Genomic DNA, 20,542 nt, shown 5'->3' with positions numbered 1-20,542 from the left:
AACTGCATTTTTCACTATGTATTAAGACACAAATACATTTAGCTTTCACACACAGCAGAGAGAATTGTGATTTCTGCAGCATAAGAGCAAGGTAGTCAATACCAGACTACTTTGTTAACCTGTTAATCTTGGAGTGTGCTCAGTTTCTCACCCTATGGCTCTCGTAGTTTTCTGGGTTTGTTTTTTAATCTCACTTTTGTTTTGGTCTGATTTTTAAGCAAAATAAAATATATAGGGCTGTAAGCTCTGCAGGTGGTACTGCTGCTAGGAATTTGATTCTTGAGTTACTTCCCACCATGTGGCAAATTAGTGAGTCACTGCCCTTTCCTCTCCCGCCCCCTTTGCCAGCAGAAGAGCCTGGGCTGACTCAAGAGCTGCTAGCTACAGCAACTGCTCATGTTTACTGCTCAGTTACAGAATAATAAAAAAATGCTTCTTCTGCCATTGCACACCCCATAGTGAGCGTATGTTTGAGGTACTGTTGCTCACCATGACCAGAATTGCTTTTACAAGTTTTTCATTTTCTGTGAACATGGTATATTTGCTAAGAAAAGGCAAGATGGTGAATGCACATTTTCTAAGGCTTAAAAACTTTTCTGTATGTATGAAGAGGAAAATATGTCCTGGTTTGTTTTTTTTTTTTTTTTTTTTTTTTTTTTTTTTTGTTGTTGTTGTTGTTGTTGTTGACAGCTTTCCTGACTATCTTAAAGTTGTGGCTATTTCTTACCTTACTCTATGAAGTGTTTTGCACTGACTGACTTTGAACATATGCACAGACTGAAACACAGGATGGGAGCCACTTGTGGGTGTGTTTGAGGATCAAGCTCAGTCTGCCTTCATTCATTGCTTGTCCCTGGATGTTTGTTTCAAGATGCTAAGAGAAGCCAAATAATTGTTTGGTCAGTTCAGCATGTTACATGACAGGACTCCATGCTGTGACTCTGACCCTGCAAGCACAGCACCTTATCAGATCACTCATGAGCAAACCACCTGAGTCAGTAATTGAAGAGCCCATTTGTACCCAGAGGGATAAAAAAAGCAGCTGGAAGCCTGCTGGGATGAGTGGGATGGGTTCTGTCTGTGCATGCAGCATACCCAGGGGCTTCCATCTAAGAGCTGCCTGCCCTCGTGCACCAGTGTGAGCAAAGCGTGGCACAAGTGCTGGCAGTGCTGCAGAGGGAGGGGACGTGAGGGCCACGGCCCCCGCTGCAGTACAAAAGCAGATTGACCAGATGCTTCCTTTAGACTTGACCCCTTCTGGAAGGTTTGAGCAAGAATTAATTTTTGGCTGGGGAAAAGAAAGAGGTTGTTTCCCACTTATTGTCTGAGAAATTGAGAGAAGGGAAAGGGGGTGGGAAGAGAGGAAGAGGAAAGGAAAAACATTGCTGTAATCACGCAGAGTTCTGTTTATCTATATGTATTTATATCTACCTACAAAATTTAAAATCTTTTGGACTATGTTTACTAAAATGTACAATTTCCTTGATCTCCAGAAAAAAATTGCCAAGAAGACTAACACTGGCAGCTAGTGTTCCTGAGTGGTTTTAAAGTGGGAGAAGGCCACAGAGGAAGAGGACAGGGCAGGACATGACTGTTGAGCAATGGCTGAGCTCCTGCACTGAGGTCAGTTTGCTTGTGCAGCAGCCCTTAGCTTTCTGGGGAAGGCTGGTCTCCCTGCCTGGATGGATGATACAGGGTAGTTACACAGAGGTAAAGCCAGAGCCCTGTCCCCCACCTTTGCCTGAGGAGGGGTCACTTTCTGAGTGATAACCTCCTGTCCTGGTGCTGGCCACAGAGAAGGCACTTGGGTGGGGTAGGTTCTTGCTGCTGAACAGCTGGTCTGTAGCCAGAGGCCAGCATATCTGAGGACAGAGGGCTGGGTGAATTTTCCTGGCAGTCCCATGTTCTCAGGTGAGGGTCTGTGTTCAGCCACATGCCCCCTGGGTACAAATGTCACTGCAGCAATGGCTGCAGTGAGGGTGTCAGGCTTCTGTGTGTGCAGGCTGGAGGGTGTTGCTGATTCTTTGGCTGGCAGGTTTTGTACTTCTGGGTATTTTCTTTATATCAGACCTTTGCCAAGCATTACAGGAGTAAATCAGCCAAATTTTCTGCAGGAGGCATTGCTAAATCTGCAGCTGCAATGAGGGCTGCTTACCAGCACAGGCAAGGACCATGTTGCTGGAGGAGAGGTGTCAGCCTCCTAAGAGCAGCGCAGAGGAGGAAACTCAGGAGCCTGAAGCACAGCGACCTCCTAAGAACAGACAAAGCAGGGTGAAGCAACAAAGGCTTTCAACTGAAAGCAAATGCTGACAGAAACATTGTTCTGGGTGCATGGCCTGTGGCCAGTGCTCCTGGAGGGAATGCTGTACGCTGCAGTGGGACATGGTGCTGCTGCAGGCCTCGCCCTTCCCTGGCTCACGAGGCATGTGGTAGTACATGCCCATGTTAGTTCTTGCTAATGTGTGGCTCAATGTTTTAGATTTTCTTATATTGCTTTCAAGCCTGATATTAAGTCTTACTGCTATAAACAGCTGGTTGCTTTATATAGGCTAAAAAAAGTTAGTGGAGAAAATGAGAAATTAATTAGAATTTTATTTATGTGTATTCTTGTTTCTTTTTCCACTCCATCCTGCAGACCTGGATAACCTTCAAAATTAATTTCATTTTCTTATTATCTTTCTTTATTTTTTAAATTTCCATTTTCCCTTTTTATTCTCATTTTTTGACCCTGGAAATAATTGAAAGATATGTAGAGAAAGGCACTGTTTCCCTGAATGCAAGAACCGTCCAAACACTAACTCTGGGCTGATGTTCTAAACCTGTTGGACATGCAAAAATTGGTTGCTTAAGGCCTGTGTTTGATTTTGTTAAAAAAAAAAGGTCTGAATCTCTAACATAATGGCACCTGTCTCATTCTCCTTACTGGCTTGGGGGAGACCTGCCAATTGCAAAATCACACCGATACAATTAGTCCTGTCATCAGCCAGAGGGACACAATAAGCCAGCCCCTGACAAGAACTGCTCGTCATACCTGTGCGTCCTGCTACTCTTCTGCACAAGGCAGAGAGGAAGGCCAGTCCTGCAGTGCTGCCTCTGGATTTACCCTCTGGCTTACTTGGATTACTCTGGTTTGCTGGCGCAGAGGAAGCAAGTTACAAGGTTCTGGCTCTCTGAAGAATACAGCATACAAACACTGTCCCTTTTTTGTTTTTGAGTGAGAGCAGACATCTTGAATGGGCAAGTTTTGTTGTCCTTGAGGGTTTTATGGGCCACCATAAAGCCAGAGTGGTCAATCTCTTTGAATGAGGCTCAAAGACAATGTGAGGATGGTGCAGGGAGACCTGCAATTGTGCCATTTCCAGCAGTGGCAAGCCAGCTATGCCAGCCTGAGATGGAATTAGCTGCATACATTAATTTCAGACTATGTATCTTGCCTTCTGGTCAGACACAGGCAAATAATGCCATTCTCAATAGCAAATTAATTTCTGTTTGTTTAAGCAAAGCCATGTTAAGGCTTCACTGTGGATGCTCACAAATATCCCTCTTTGGCAAACCAAACTTTCCCAGTGGGTGCAAGAGGAATAAACTCCTGGGTACAAGGAATATATTTTTGTTCTTTGACATTTCCGCTTATTCTGTGAGTGACCAGACCTTCCATCTGTGGAACTGAGTTGCATTATCACAGCTATTTCCAGCAGGTGGCAGATGATAATCATGCTAGTAACCTAATCTGGGTACAAATGATGTGTTTTCCAGGCTGTCTACTCAGATATTGACTTAAATCTACACATTATCTAGTGGCTATAAATGTTTCCGAAAGCAATAAACTAAGATTGCGTAATTGGAGCCCATTAGTAGTTACCCATGGTGCTATGTAATTAAATACTTGGGTATCAAGTGTGATATGATTTTTATTTTTAAATTCAGCCTTGATTTTTTTAATCTCCCAGATCAGAGAAATTGCTTCTATTCCAAAAACCTCCAAATAACCATTTGGCTAACTGTGTTTCATGGTATAAGATTATCTTTGCTCATCAACTGTGGAGGGATAATGCTCCTCCATGTAGTCATGCCTGGATAGTTAACTGATGCTTCAAAGAATTATGGGTTAAAAAACAGTCACAAAAGGTGCTATATTGCCCTTCCTCTGTAGCTTCTCACTGAGAGAGAGCTGCTCTGCCTGATTGTTACTACTGACTGAAGGAGGTTTTATTCAGATTAACAGTCCTTAATGAGGACCAGATTTTGCTCCTTTTGCTCTTGTTGGTAGTCACCCGCACACATGAGTAATCCCAGTGTGTTCAATGGGAGCTATTCACCACACAGAGAGGGTGGCATTTGCAAGTTGACCTTCCAGTGTTGATTTCAATGGGGTATTTGAGCAAAGGAAGACCACAGGACCTGACCCATACTAAACCCGTGACTACATGGAAAAGTCTGGTCAAGGTTTACAGCAGCATGTGGGACAGCTGTGCGCCCCTGCTTGTGGGTGAGTGATGCAAAACTTCACCAAGTCAATGTAAACTTCAGAGCATCTGTTCTTACAGGTCTCACTTATAGGACAAAACTGAAACACATCTCAGAGGCAGAGAAGTGTTTGTTTAATGTGTGTTTTGGGGTGGGTGTTCGTAATACAATCCCAACGGCTTTCCTCTGGGTGGCTACACAATCCCCTGGGGTGGATAAGAGGGAGAAGAAGGGGTAAAAGCTCTCCTTGCAGTCCCCTCAAAAGAGATACTGCTGGTGCTGCCAGACTGGGAGGAGGTGAATTTTTGTCTCGGAGGTGGAGAGTAAGGATGGAGTCCTATTTTGTCAAATTAATTCTCATAAAGAACAGAGAAGACTGCAGATGAACTGATGACTTAAAAGCAAAGGAGATAAGAAAATTATGATTATGGCTGCCAATACACAATGGCTTGTGAAATATGGTTGTTTATATGCCTGTTTGCGTAACCATACATTTATTGTAACAGAAATATTCAGTATTTTTAAACACTAGCAAGTCCTATTGCTGTTCATTTTTTCTTTCTCAATATTATTTGCTGTTTTCATCTAGCAGTTTCACAAATGGTTAATGTGGAAGATATGAGAATAGATGCATACTTTTTAAACTGCAGGGAAATTCACCATATTTCATTCTTGTACATAATCACTGGGGGTTTTAATGTTTTGTTTTGGTTTTATTTTATTTTTTTTGTAAGATCTTATTGCAGTTTTATTACATTATCATATTTTATGGAAGGATAAAGGGATTTGTGCCTTCATAGGATAGCAAAGTTTATAAGCTCAAGTAAATCAGATATGGCCCAGAACACAATGCTTTTGCAAGTTTAACCAGAAAGTATTTCATGCTGGTAAACTTCATTGGAATCCTGAATGTTATGAGCTTGCTGCTGAAATTACTTGAATTTTAACATAGATATATATTTTAGGAGAGAACTAGACTGACAGATTTTTTGAAGTGATGAACAAGAATTAAAAGAGCAAAAAAATAAAAAGTTTAAAAAAACCCCATATACCATGAGTGTTAGTTGTATTGTCTTGGCTATTGTAACAACCAGTTCTTACTGGCCCCCTTTTCCTGTAATTAAAGCCATTTTTCTTTTCCCCCTTCTGGCCTCTTCCTGGCCCCATGTTCCAGCAACAAGCAGCAAAAATGTGGGATTTTTTGAAGGTAGCTAGTAAGAAAAACAGGTAGACGCACTTTACTTCCTGTACTTAGGGGTCACAGGGGAGATCTTGGCTTTCTTTAAGTGTAGAAACTGCAATGCAATCCCCAGTTTTCCTGATTCTGATGCCTAGATCTATTTTTATCCAGTGTGTGAGTGTACCATACATATGTACTGGTGCATACACAGAGCTCAGTAACAGCCACTTCAGTAGTATATGCTCTTTCCCACGTTTCTCCTACCATTAAACGTTGTCACTTCTGTATTATTGTGAAATCTGTGCTTTCTTGTCACTGTTGCTGACATTTTGCTAATTAAAGGTTTCTTCTTGTTATCATTCTCTTTTCTTCTTTTATTTAGTGTAATGGCCAGAGTGTTTTTCTGCCAGACTAATCATACCAGCAGTTTCATTACTGTTTCGTCATTCCTCTGCAGCTACATCAGATGTGAACTCTTAGCCTGGGGAGACACAGGTAATCACAGACTCAGTCTTAATTTCCTACTTGCATAGTATATTTCTGCCATATCTCACTATGCATGGAGGCTGAAGGAAGGACTGCAGACTTTTCCTGACCAGTTGGTTGGGTGTAGGACTTCAGGAGCAAAAATGCCCAGCTCTTTTGCTATCTTCCTGTGAGAGGTATCACTGCAAGGTCTGAATTTACCACTCAGAGAGGGAAAAGGATGCAGAGGCTCCAACAAAGACTTCTTTGCTTCTCCACTCACTATGCCAAGGATAAATGTTTATTGGGTCACCCTAGTCAGCATAGTTGTCATATCATGCAGCATCTCGACATGGATAGTAGCTGCCTTTAGGCTTGGTACAGATATTATTAGTTAAAACTGTCTACATCTTTCTAGAATTCAATTACAATATCTCAGTCATCATAGTCTTGCTTTTTATAACAGTGATATTTCCTTAGATTTGTCTTAAATATGTTGTTCCTTCACATAAATATAGGTAGCAGCTTTGTGCTACCCTGGGGATAGAAGGTTCATATTTTGTTAGTTTCTTGCATAATTCAAAAGGAGATTAGAGAGCTTCTTATATTCTGTTTCCTCCCAAGAGAAAGCTATCATGTAGATCAAGAGAGGAAATGATTTCCTTGCTTGGCACAAATGAGTCACAGAAAATGACCTTCTTTGTAGTCTAATTTAGATTCAAGAATCCTCTGAAGAGCTGATAATATAAACCCATATGGCTTGGATGAAGAAAGTTGGGACAGACATTGTCACTAACAGACTCATCCACATCTTAAAAAGCAGTATTTCACTTTGCCTAGATTTTTTTGATGAGACTGCTGCAGCTGCCTACCTCATGTTGCCTGCACATGTTATGTGTAATATGCACATACATTACACATATATGTATGTGTAATATGGACATACATATATGATGCTGCTGCTGAGGTTTCATTTCAGCAATGGAGAAATTGCAAAAGCAGCACACACTCTTTGGCTCTTTTTTATACTGTGTTTAACATCTTTAAAAATACATATTCATGTGAATTTTGAAACAGTGCTTGCATTTACATTGTTGGGCTGTATAACATCTGGAGACAAGTTTATTACAGAGGAAGCAACAAACTTTCAGCTGTATGTCAAGAAAACAAGGTCCAACAGAAAATAAACTAGCGCACTGATACACAGAAGCACTGACAAAGAGCTTCAGCAGAAAAGATCTGGTGGAAAACCAGAAGCGTAGCTGGACAGCTACACAGAGCTGCAAGCAGCCATTTGTAGATTTTCATGTGAGGAATAATAATTTATTCCATGGTAAAAAGTCCAAGAAGGTGCCAGCTTTTTTCCCTATTTTTTTCTTGCTATACACTGGTTTTTTATTTACTAATTTTTTGTGTGTTTTGACATTTTTAAATGTTGGTCTGTTCCAATTGTTGCTAAGTAATTCTGTAAGCATCTTGGTAGTTTCTGTTATGCTTAAGTGTGGAAGTGCTTCACTGCATTTCACAGGAAAGGCTGGCTTTATGGTTAAATTTTGCCATACTTTTCCAGGACATATCTGTGCTCTTGGCGAAGCTAAGCAATCCTGAAAAATAACCTGGAAGTATAGCCATGGGCAGGTATGCATTCCTAAAGGTGCCCAGCATGCCACTGTGCCCTAACCACACCTTTGGACTGAGATGCTTTCTAATCAGGTTGCTTATGATGGTGGATAAAGAATTTACAAATATCATGGCTTATGGGCCTCTGGTTTTTCACAAAATACAAATGGGAGTATGACAGTGACAGTGTATTTTTTTTGACCAACAAATGTGTTACACCACACACCCTTGTGAGACCAGCATTAGCACAGGGTGAGGTTGCAAGCAACACTTCAGGTTAGGGCGTGGGAGAAAATCAGCACCTTAGATTACAAGGTGAATTTAAGCTGGGTGAAATGACATTAGGTTTAAGATGGTGGGCTTTGACTGCAAATTGGGGTGCACACCAAGGGGTGGGGAATTTATGTAGAGCTTGATTTTCCTGAACATACAAAGACTGAATTATAGGTAGATATATTATTTAATTTTCTGGGCATAAAGGATATAGATAGAAATGCCATGACTATCTGGAAAGAACACAATGGCAAACTGGGAAGGATAGTCTGTTCAGGATCTGCTGAGAACAACTCTTACAGCAGCAAATGCTGGGAAGAAAATTGAAAAATAGATTTTTTTTTTTTAAATTACTATTTTGGGGTCAACTTTCTGCAGATAAGAAAAGCTTCCAACAGGGAAATGAGGCCAGCTGAAGTCCTTATGTAGCAAACACAAAAGTAAAATATTTTATTAAAGATGTCCCTAATATTTAGAGCATGGACGCAGGTTTCTCCCTGATGCTGTTGAGGAAGATTTATAAAGATCCTAAGCACAGGATACATTTACCTTTGCTTACAGCTAAACATTATCCACTTGCTTATAGCTGTAATTCTTTGTCTGTGCCTGTGTACAGCATTGTGTGTAACAGGTTCTTGCCATTGTTCTTCAGTGAGATGGCCCAGTGGGCTTGTATTTATTTGGTACCAATATGTTCAAGGAATGTGCATGTGTGGTGAAGGAGCAAAAGCAACAGATATTGTATATTCCTTTCTACATCTGAGTATGTACAGAGTGTTAAACAGACATGTATACCCCAAAATTGTTTGTTTGTCACCTCCAGCATCTGAGAGGTAACATCAGGTTAGCTGGTCTGAGTCAATGTCCTTCTTAAAACGTGAGCTCTCTGATCAGCATTCTTGTAATTTCTGCTCAGACTGCTGCTTGTGTTGCCTCTTGCACAGCTGGAAGGTGAGACAAAAATAGGGGAATCAGAAGTATTGTGACAATTGAAGTTTGGGTTATAGTGCAGAAAATGCTAAAGGTTATTAGGGCAGGGAGCACTGAATGTATCATTTGGGATGTGATGGACCAGCAGGCAGAGGAGCTGAAGAGTTGCTGGGAGTGAGATGAGATCATTATAAAAGAAAAGATGGCACATGGTGGAATGGGTATAATGAGTTTACAGAGGACATTGGCATATTACAGAGAGGAAGAAGGAATTACAGCATGGATGTTGGTAAATGGAAGCCTGTACTTTGTAAAATCTCTTTAGAGTCCTGTGCTGTAAAAGTATTTTTATCAAATTACATATGTCACTTGGCTATGCAGACAAGGAAGACACAGTAAAGTCAGGCAGCTCCTTGAGATAACTCACTGCTTCCTTTTTTGGCTGCGAGCTTGCCAGTTTCCTTCAGTTAGGCTCATACCTGTGTGGGAAAACTCAGATTCGTCAGGCTTTCCTACAAGCTGACTTCCTCTACTATTGTAGCTCTTTCCCAACTTTTCATTTGCTCTTCTATATTTCAATTTTTTATATTTTTTTTAAAATAAAGGGTATTTATTATAAGTTGTACCTTCCATGATTCAAGCAATGATGGATTGCTCAACTGTTTTCATCAGGTTTGCATCCACCTCTTTGGTACAGACTTCATACTGCGTGTGACTGATTTGCCTTCTGATTTCTTGCTGTTCTTCATTACTAGCTTTTAATACATGTATAGATTGTCCTCAGTGAGTTTGCCTTTCTATCACTCCTGAAATTAGAGCTAGAACAGGAAAGTATTTAATTTTTTTTTTTATTTGCAGGCTTGAGGAAGGGCATTTTATTGTGTTTATCAGACACGTTGAACTGTGGTGTGCCTGGGCTGTTCTGCATAAGGATGTTCCAAGCCTCTTTAGGGTGATTGTGACTGCACCAAAGGTAATCTGATTTTTTTAGTTTTTGAAATAACGTAATCTCTGTAGACTGAACCTTGTGCTCTGCTTTTGCCAGACCTTTAGGGAAGACATGTTTCAATTACTGACTTTACAAGACCCGAAGTTTGGCACTGAACGCTGACACAGGTCCTATTTCTTGCTGTTTAGTGTGTAATCATGCAAGTCTGAAATCTGAATTCCCTGCTCTGCCCGTGCAATCAGGTAGAGCCAGCTTTGCCGCTGATCAAGTGGAGCCAGGAAGACAGACTGGCCTGCTCCCAGCGCCCAGACGGGTTTGTTTATTTAATACGGGACTTCTTTTCCTCGCTAATGAATGGCTTTCAACCTGGGGCATCGCTAGAGCCCTCTCTTTATGGCTGTGTGGGAAAGAGGACTTGCACATCCCTCCCTCCTTCTCTCTCGCCATGACGCTAAAGGCTGCTCCCGGCGGCTGCTCCGGGCCGGAGGGAGCGGGGCCACGGCGTTAGTACGGCGTTCTCGGGCCCTTGCCAGCCGTGCCCGGGCCGCGCTGCCGCCGGGGCTGCGGGCCGGGCCGGGCCGGGCTGCGGGGGGCGGCCGCGCTCCAGCTGTTGCCGCGCTCCGCGCTGCCCCCGCGCGCTCCCCCCGCCGCGGCGGGCAGCGGGCCAATGAGCGCCGCGGCCGCCGCCCCGCCGGCCAATGAGGGGGCGGCGGCGGGGCGGGCGCTGCCAGCCCGCGGGGGGAGGCGGGCGCTCCGCTCCGCTGGGCTGCGCGGCCGCTCCGTCCCTCGCTCGCTCCAGCCCGGTCGCGGCGCGTCCCGAGCTGTCCGGCCGTCCTCCCTCCTTCCCGTCTGGCGGAGCATCTCACCTGCCTCCTCCTGCCCGGTCCCCGCGCCTCCGCGGCGGCGGGGCTTCAGCACTGCTGAGCGTCAGGCGCAGCGGCGGCGGCGGCAGCACCACCATGGCGGTGGAGGAAGAGGGGCTGCGCGTCTTCCAGAGCGTCAGGATTAAAATCGGTGAGCGCGCGGGGCAGCGGGCGGGGAGCCCCGCTGGAGCGGAGGGCGGCGGGGTGCCGAGCGTCCCTTCTCACTGCCCGGCGCTCCGCGTCCCGCCGGGGAGCGCTGCGGGCGGCGGGGCGGGCGGTGCCCGCGGCCCGGGGGGGCTCCGCGGGGCCGTGCGGGGCGGGCGGCCGGTGCCGGGAGGCGGCCGGTGCCGGGAGGCGGCCGGTGCCGGGAGGCGGCCGGTGCCGGGAGGCGGCCGGTGCCGGGAGGCGGCCGGTGCCGGGAGGCGGCCGGTGCCGCGGGGCGGGCGGGCAGCGCCGCGCGTCCGGCAGGCGAGCGGCGCCGGCGGCAGCCCGGGCGGCGCAGGGTATTCGGCAGACTTCGCGGGTTTTGGATTTTTTTTTTTTTTTTGTTAGGATTTTTTTTTTTTCCTTTTTCATTTTTGTTGCTAAGCTGCGCTCAAAAAGTTTGAAGGCGGCCACCGAGTGTCAGCGCTGTGTGTCGCTGGCGAAGCCGGTGTGCAGCCGGCCCAAAAGCGGCTGTGTGCAGGAGCCGCGGTGTCAGCCCCTTCCCTCGGCGAGGGGGACAGGCAGGGGCTGCTGCCGCTTCCCCACGGCTTCCTCCGAGTCGCGCTTTTGGAGATTCGCTCTTCTTCTTGTGCTGAGCGAGTTCCAAACCACATTATTAGAAAGTAAGCGACAGATGTCAGCGAGCGGATTAAACTCTCCCTGGTCGAGTTCTGAGTGTGCCGGCTGGGAGGGAAATCCCTCGTTTCCGTAAGACAATCGGTCCCACATGTGGAGCGAGCGGTTCTCCTCCCCGGGATGGGGCTGCGAGCTCCAGGGGAAGTGGCGAAGTTCAGCGCCGGGCTCACAGCGGTGGGTACCGAGGGCGTGTGGCTTCCTAATAAAGCTCTTGAAAAAATATCCCTCTGCGTTTCCCTGCGTTCGGAAGCAAATTTGCAGCCTCCAGCTGGCGCGTTGGATGAAACTGAAACGTGAGATTACGTAGAAAATCTCATTATTGGACAGTGGCGTTAGCATTTCAAAGAGACCATTGCTAGGATCGTTTCCTCGTTAATTGTCAACAGGTAGTTTAGTGATAGCAGTTTTTGAGAGTTAAGATTTTATCATATCAACTAAAAGTTGTGTTCTCGTATACATCCAGAAATGAGATTCAGTAAGATTACAGAGTGTGGATGGAGACTTGCTCTCTGTCTCTTTTCAAAGAGGGGAGGGGAATTTGAAAAAGGTCTTTGCACAAGGGAGAAATCCGAACATCATGCGAGTGATAATATTGCAAGTTGTTTCCATCTGGTGATTCTTGGTAAAAGGGCTAAGAGCGCATCCTGCGTGTAGGATGGTGACTTGTGGCTAAGCTGTTTGTGTCTGATTAGTTGGGGTTTTCTTGAGAAGAAAACACTGGTGATCGTATACCTGAATGGCTGAAGTCACGAGAGTGTGGGAATTTCTTTGAACTGTTGAGGAGATCGGATACAATAGCAGCTGCACAAGTCTTGAGATGAATGTCGCGGAGTGAAGTTAATCCTGCTGCCGACTTCAGCTGTCGGAGCGGAGCCCCTGTGAGAGCTAAGCACTTGATTGCTGTAGAACTGCAGCAAAGATCCCCGCTGTTCTTTGGGCTGGACAGCGAGAGGAAGAGCCGCGAGCAGCGCGGCGCTTGGCTCGTGCGGTCGGAGCGGGAGGTGTTTCCCGGAGGATGCGGAGCACAATGCCCGGCGCTGCGCCGCCGCGGCCCGGCAGGGGGCGGAGCCGAGCGCTTCCGTCCGCCCGCGGCCCCGGCAGCGGCCCCGGCGCTTTCTGCCCCCCGTGTGCAAAACCACACTCCTCTCTGGAGCCGACTGTCTCTTGGGAGGTTTTCACAAAAATAGGAAGCGGCGGGATTGCTTTGATGGGTTGAAGAAGTATTTCTAATCAGATTGGGCTCCTAAAGCAATCCTGATCTTCTAGAATTTGCATGTGGAGCTTGTAGGCTCCCTGCAGAAAGTCCCGTGGCTGGGTCTGAAGGGAGGTCTCGGACTCGCGGAGTCCTTAGGGTTGGAAGGGATCGCTGGATGTCATCTACTGCAAACCCCTGCCAAGGCTGGGTCACCTAGCATGGGTTACACAGCAAAGTGTCCAGGTGGTTTTTGAATGTCTCCAGAGAGGGAGACTGCCCTTTCTGGGCAACATGTTCCAGTGCTCTGCCACCCTCAGTGTAAAGATGTTCTTCATGTTGAGTGGAACTTAACCGTGTTTCTATTTATGGCCATTTCTCCTCATCCTGTTGCTGGGCACCACTGAGAAGATGGTGAACATTGGAGGGACACTACTTTTTTCAGCTATTGCCAATAGTACATTTCTTTTAGCAGTTCCCATTCTCGTGGGTGTCTTGTAGTTTTCTCTCTTTTCTAGTGACAGGAGTCTTTAGTCTTTCAGTGAACGGGTTAAGAGAAAAGTTATTTGAGGGCAAAAAGGTATTTTTTTGAGGGCAATACCTCAAAAAGGTAATTTTTTGAGGGCATGTAATTTTCCATGTTGATTTGCTTCAATTTATCATGCTGAGGAAATGGTCAGTTCTGTTCTTTGGGAGCTTGTTTTGTAGCCAAGCTCTGTCTGATCTCTGACTTTCAGATATTCTGTGCTTGATCTGATAAGGCATTTCCTTCTCTGTAGCACCTCTGCTGGCAAATCATGAATGGGGACACTGATATACAGGTGTGCCTTAGAATAAATTGCATAAAATGTAGTATTGATTCACTGAGGAATCAATGCAAACAGAGTGGGTGCCCATGTTGGCATGCCTCTCTTAATGGGGAGGTGGATGCAGTTGGGAGGCATTTGGCTGTGCAAAACATCTGTAGCCTAGAGATGTCAGAATGCCCTAATGTAGTGTATTGCTGGGGCTGGCTTGTCCTGTATTTCCAAGAAGCTGCAGATAGATGAAGGCATTTTCTTCTGCTTGTATAACTTGTTCTTTTGGGACTGATAGGCTGCATGGAATCAGCCATATTAAGCTAGGTGGGTTATTACATTCTGGATCTCTTAAGTCCTTCCATGTTCTGTGGAGTGTTGTTTCCAGTCATGTTTGGATTTAGCTTGAGCCATCTGTCTCCTTTTTTGAAAGTGTTGAAGCAGTTAAGCTTTGCAGGAAGCTGTGTGTTTGCCTCACTCAGTTGACCCGACAACGGTGTGGCACCTCCTAAAGATGTCTCACCGAGATGCTGAAGTTGTGGAGCAGCAGTGTGCACTGTTGATGTGGGTACCAGTGTTAAGAGGAGTTGTTACTGTGCTACCTCTTGTCCAGTTTCTTTTGTGGTTAGTTGAATTGAAAGAAGTTAATGCCTGGCAACTTCTGCTCGTGTTGCAAGGCAGCAATGTACAGTAGAAAGAAAAAAGTAGTACTTGTGTTAACGAATGTGCTGTTCAGATGTCTAGTTGAAATTGATTTATTTTGGCTTCCCATAACTGAAACCATTGTGCTTATGTCTTTTTCTTCCTTAATTGAAAATTATTTTTACCGGAATCCCTTATACATAAACAAAACAATGTGTCATGTAAGACTAAACAAACACTTCCTATAAGATTGCCACTTTGAGGAAGTGTGCAGTGCTGATATTTCCATGAGTCAGTGTTTCAAAACCTGAAAGGAAACAACATAAGGCTCTATGGCTGATGATTGGCTGGAAAAACTACAAAGAGTCCTTCTGCTTGACAACATTACTTTTGTTGTACTGTTAATATTTAATAAATATGCTGTACTTAGTTGCTACTTTTTTTCTCCTTAAATGGCATCAACTATTAAACTTTCAGTTGAAAAAATAAAAGCTCATGTTTAGTGTTTCTGTTGTTGAAAGCTGTATGCTGGCTAGCAGAGAACCTGCTGCCAGATTTTACTTTGTGAAATTGTTTATACTTGAAAAATCTAAAGAAACAGCTCATTTATGAATTTTCACTTCAGCAAGCTTTTCATGTCCCTAAAATCTAGTACTGTTATACTTAGGGGCATTTGGCTCTGCTTTAAAATAGTATTTTTTCTAGCAGTAGTAGAGCTTGTTATAGTTCTGTCTGATAGTTTGAAAGTAGTAATTGGGGCAGGAGGATGTTGCGGACTGAGAGTTTACTGGGGCTGTAATATAATGAGGAAGACCCTTTGCTTATGGTAGTTTTGAGCTGACAGACAATAACAATCCACTTGTGCACTGTGAACGCTTTTTGCAATTTAAGACATTAATGAAGTTCTAAATCTTTCTTTTATCACCTTTTAAAAGGGCCATTTTGTGTGATTACAAGGTGTTGAGGCCTTAGTCTAAAATGTGAGAATTCCAGTGGCATAAGCTGTCCTTAGCACTGTGAGCAGAATCATGAAGCAGTGAAATATTTGTGATAAAAGTTGGCTCCTACCTGATGTGGGTTGGTGCTTCATACATAGCTTACCCTGTTCTAAACTCACCCCATTTTCTAGCAACTGTAAGACCTTGTTTATGTACGATTGACAAAATGAGGATGGTTGGTCAGTAGATGTGCCATCTCTTTGCCTCTTAGTCTGCCTTTTTTACTAATTAATGGAGAGCTATGTAGTTTTAAGACGCTGTGAAAGCAGTTAAACTTGTGAAACTGAGAGTCTTGGGTGAAGTCAGGCAAAGTACTTGGTTAAGTGCTAGTTTACTGGTGTTTAGGCAGGTCAATTGCCAAGAGAAGGTATTTACAGACTTCCACCATTAAACTTGGTACAGAGTAAATGTTTGAGAGATGTCTGTGTTTCCCAGGCTAAGAAGAAGTTTATCTTGTCCCTGACAAATGTAAGGTCTCCCTTAAGTCTAATAGTAGTAAGGTTGTTCAGGGAAATCCATTTTGTCTTGAGAAGATGTCCCTTTTAATGTTGTCTGCTGGGATTTAGTGCCTTAAGTGGTTACTTGTAGAAGTAATTACGACTAAATATGTTCATTGCATAATACTGTAAAAGGATTTATTCCCCTTTAAATGGGGCACAAGGTTGTGGAATAGATATTTTTAGAATGAGAGGTACTTTTCTCTCTCTCTCACTATATATATATATATATATGGAAAATTATTTAGGAAGTGTGAAATGTTTCTTGTATAGATAACAATGGTTTTTTTTCCGGTGTTTCAAAGATAGAGGACCAAGAAGAAAAGAAAGGAAGAAAAGCTATTTGCATCTCACCCTGAATATATTCAAGACTTCTCAGTATTTTTTCTTCACATTAAAATTTAACAAGTACAGCTTAAACTGATGTTGCATACGTAAAATAAAGTGGCACCTTAACATTCTTATTGATTCACTGTAGAAATGCTCATTAAGGCTTGAGTCTCATAGGCCATGGAAGGTGCAGAATAAATTATGCAGATTTGTCACTGCTGGTTCAGTATTTGACATTGCTAGATTTGGTGGTGGCTGTATTCTATAACCAGCTTGTGTTCAGTGTGTTGAATGGAAAAGGTCTGGGTCCAGTGCTGTTTCTAGAGGCAGAGTGCCCTGGCTGTTTATGGGCTGTCAAGAACAGCCGTGGCTGGAGCAAGACCATATTTTCTGCAAGTGAGAGGAGGAAACAGAGGTAGCAGTGGAAAATGCTGCAGTAAATGTAGTTTTGAAGAAATAGAAGACGCTTGTGTTTGGGGCTGCCAGCCTGCTACCAAACTCCATAGCATTCTATCCATAGCCTTACTCTCTTTTAAGTAGAGAAGGATTCATATATGAGTAGAAGCCCATCTGTTTTGGATTTTAGACTGTGTAGAGGTAAATTCACAGGAGTGAATCTGTTAAACAAACATGCTCAGGCCTTCTGATGTCAGTAAGCAAACTTGTTAGGTTTTTTGGTATTTTTCTGGAGTTGGTGCATTTGAAAGAACAGTTATTTAATCTGTCTCATGAGAAGTATTGTCTTGTCTCTTCATGGAAGTGATTGTCTGGTGGTCAGACTTCTGTGCTCTTCAGTTTGCTCCCTTTCCTTACTATTTCCTTACTTCTTGATGGTGCTGTGTTTGTTAGCTGCCAGTACACACCAGCTTGCTCAGCTGTTCTGCAGAATAAATGTTAAAACTCCAGAGAGAGCAGCAAAAGGATTATCTGACAAATTGGTGTATCTGTATCTCTGACCTTCTGCTTGAGAACTACTTGAATCTCACACTCAGTTCATAAACAGCCTTAGCTGTTTATGAAAGTTTAGGTGTTCTAGTTAGTATTAATTAATAGTCATACATGCTGCCCCATTTCTCCATCGCACACTTGTTTTTTAAAGCTGAGGCACCTGACATTGATTATCATATTTATGCTTAACGTAATTCCTTCTGTCTTTTCTCACCATCAAAGCAGGATTTCTATTTATGCAGTTATGTTGTTAAACACTCTGTTATCATATGAAGTCATTTATTGCACTGATGCTCCCATTTAAGGAAGACCTTATGTAAACACTGGACAGGCTGCCTACACCAAGATTAGAAAATACATTAGAAATACCTTTGATAGTATTAATCAGGTTAAAATTCCCCTCTATCCTTTCTCACTGACTGATCTTCGTTACAGGAGTGTAAATTAGGAATAATTATGTTAAAGCCAGTAATTGCACTTCTGTGAGAGTTGAATTAAGTCTTTGAGTATCTCATGTAGCAATTTTTTCTCTTGGAGGAGATGGGGGAGGGGAAAGGATGAGGTAAAATCCACTTTGGGTTGTTAAGGAGTACTTAACACTTCTCATGTTGTTACAATGCACTTTGCAAACGGATGTGTTTGGAGAATAAATCTTACAGCTAGCTCTTGTGAGGGCAAGAAGCCTAGAATAAAGTTACAGGCTTGTAGACTTGGCTGCATACTGTAAAAGATGTAAATATCAGACAGTTGCATTGCTCATATTGATCTGACCAACAAATGTTCAGCCAATTATGTCAAAGGAAAATTGATGTGTGTGCTAGTGGACCATTAATGTTTCTGGGGAGCAAGTCACCTAAGGCTTATATTAACAGTCAAAACACACATTAGTAAGATATAATGCTGTGCTTTTAAACTTTCTAGTACTGGAGGTTTTTATGTTTTGTGGTTACACCAAGGAAAAGCTCAGTCTTGGAGTTAATAACAAGTTATATTTTAATTAACTGAAAAGCTGATTGTGGACTTGCCTATTGTAACTTTCTGATTTTACTGACATTTGCTAAACCTTATGAAATGTCTATTCTTTAGCAGTGTCTGAATTTTTTCAGCGTGGTGGACTGGTGACTCAATTTAGGACCCAAATAAAAGCTTTGTTTTGGAGTAAAAACAAAGCAAATTTAACTTCCTTCCTCTCCCATCCTAACCTCTACCAGGGGGAAAGGAACTTCCCTGAAACTTCACATGTTGTTTTCCTCCTATAGAAGACTTTCTGGGTGAAAGTTTTGCAAAGTGAGATGTGAAGCTTCAAAATTATGGAGAACTGGAATATTTTCTCCCTATTTTCCTTTTTCAAATTTTAATGGATCATTGCCAACTGTAAAACACTTCATATATTCAGTGGAAAGTTTGAGGTCTTTAAGGGTTGTTTGGGTTTTTTCCCCCCTTCTGCCTGAAAGAGAAAAAATACAGTGTATCTGTGTTTTTGAGGTCTCTTGAGGGAAGAACACAAATGTTGAAAAGGCTTTTGAGGCTTCTGATTAATGTTTCTGCTGCTCAGTTTTCATTCCAGACCTCTGAAGTATTATAATTTTTTTCTACTTTGCTAGAGACTTGTGCATTTGTGTGTTATTACCTCTCAGGGAGCACTGGGGCAAAACGAAGGTCCCTTCATTAGCCCAACAACGGAATGTTGCTGAGGTGTGTAGCTGTGACTGCATGGCCACTGACTGCGATGGATTAGGGTGATGTGATGGTAAGAGGGCTTCTCTTCCTTCAGAATGACAGATAGGTTTGAACAGCTAGCATTTGATGCAATGTTTAATTTGCATAAATATGAATGTACTTTTCTATGCTGCTAGTAGGTGGATGAATGTTAGATGAAGTGTCTCAGTTCTTCCATGTGCAACAGATGAATGAAGAGTCTCAAAGCTGGGAAGAACAACTCTTTCTGTGATGAGGGGAGGAGGGGGACACAGATCTGTGTTCCATAAGATGCGTGCTTCATGCTTAAGCTTTGTTTTCATATGTTACAGTGACTTTGGGAGGAAATATACTTGTCTGTTTTTCTCTAAGCTTGTTACTAAGATTTCAAAATCCATTTAGAAGAAGTTTGCATTGAAAGGCCTGAGTTTGTGTTTCAAAAAAAGGAAGATGAAACATTGAAGATGTGTTACACAGGGAGCAGAAGGGTGTTTGAACTTGTGAAGGAGTTTTATTTTCAGGATTTTTAATCTGGAGTGTGGTTTTTGGGTTTGGTTTTTTTTTTAAATTTATAGATGTAGGAATAAAAAAAATCCAAGTGAGTAATAATTTGTTTTATAGCAATTTGAAAATTTAAATTCCATTCAGTTCCAGTTGCACCGTTGCATGGAAGGCATGTAATATAAATCAACTGTACTGTTTTTAAAATTTTCCTTGCTTTTGAGTTTGATTCAGCTTTAATATTCCAAGAATTGGAAAATGGACAACTTGAAATACTTTATTTGCAGTTGTGCTTCTGTTATGACTGTTTATACAGATTTCTTATGTTTAAAAAACTCAAAAATCCAGATGAACTGGTGGCTGAGTTTTAAACTCCTTAAAATAGGAGGGAAGTGAAGAAGTTTATTACTGTTTCCAATTCCTTCTAAAAATATTTCTGTTTACAAATTGTTTACAGCTACTTACTTTTGTTCAATAACTCTAGAAGAAAACAGTTAGTGGTAGCTTTTTACAAGGCTGGAGTTGATTCTTGCTTGTATTTCCCAGCTGGTGTTAGAGTACATCTGGAATCTATGAAATTCCTTTCTTTGTTCCTCATTTCCTGTTTCATTGAGAGCTACAGTGTAACGTTCTGAAAGCTATTTCTCTTAGCATCTTCTAAGATGTGGATTTTTAACCAATTAGAGAGTTCTTAAAGGTAATTATATGTGCCTGTGTTTAACGGTTTAGTTGAACAGTGAAATTGAACTGTATTTTGAAACTTCTCAGATGTTTTGTTGTCTTATTTCAGTGAAAAATAGTTCCGTTGATTTATCTGGCTGTCGTTCAGCTTGTAGAATTGTAGGAAGGAGGGTGGTAGAAATAGAAGAAAAATGTGGTAGATAGTACAAAAGCTGCCTTTCTTAGTCTCTCTCTCTCCCTCCCTCCCTCTCTCCCTCCCCCTGCCCAGGAACAATCACCAGTTTGTAATGGAAAATTAGATCTATTTTGCAGGAGACACAGGGTGTGACATCCTACAGTTGCTTTTCGATTCTGGTTTGAAAGGCTGGTGACTGCTATAGAACACATGAGCACAGCCTTGGAAAATTGAGCTCTGACACTGTGGCACAAAGTGAGAGTTCTGTGTGTCTAAAACAAAATCAATCCGTCCTCTCCAAAAGAGCCATGTTTAAGTTAGATTTACTGGTTGGGATTGCATTGTTGCAGATAATTCCAAGTCAGTAAAAAAGAGAGAGATGCAGTTGTCCCACAGAATTGCTCTCATTTTTTTGCAAGTAGTTTTTCTGTTCTTCCTGAAATAAAATGTGCTTTTATGAACACTTTATGTATCTGAGTGGCTGCCCCAAGTTTTC

General features: G+C 42.9%; 1 protein-coding gene and 1 long non-coding RNA gene across 4 annotated transcripts in view; both read left to right on the top strand.

The window, feature by feature from the left end:
- Positions 1-1,071: 1,071 nt before the first annotated feature.
- Positions 1,072-4,119, top strand: LOC135293575 (uncharacterized). The gene is made up of 3 exons (XR_010355663.1): positions 1,072-1,264; positions 1,494-1,623; positions 2,115-4,119. It is a non-coding gene; the product is annotated as an uncharacterized LOC135293575 (long non-coding RNA).
- Positions 4,120-6,029: 1,910 nt separating this feature from the next.
- Positions 6,030-20,542, top strand: part of RASA3 (RAS p21 protein activator 3) — a 133,731-nt gene continuing 119,218 nt past the window's right edge. The window contains exons 1-2 of one of the 3 annotated variants that reach the window (XM_064407899.1): positions 6,030-6,142; positions 9,794-9,908. Coding sequence is in view for 1 of the 3 variants with exons in the window: in XM_064407898.1 (XP_064263968.1) it covers positions 10,844-10,898 (55 nt within the window). In the remaining 2 variants the exon portion in view is untranslated. Of the gene's footprint in view, positions 6,143-9,793; positions 9,909-10,610; positions 10,899-18,722; positions 18,742-20,542 lie in introns of those variants that run through there. The other 2 variants (XM_064407898.1, XM_064407900.1) reach the window with 2 other exon arrangements.

Source organism: Passer domesticus, chromosome 2, assembly GCF_036417665.1.
Source record: "Passer domesticus isolate bPasDom1 chromosome 2, bPasDom1.hap1, whole genome shotgun sequence".
Classification (NCBI taxonomy): domain Eukaryota; kingdom Metazoa; phylum Chordata; class Aves; order Passeriformes; family Passeridae; genus Passer; species Passer domesticus.
This window is presented reverse-complemented; position numbering and strand designations above follow the sequence as displayed.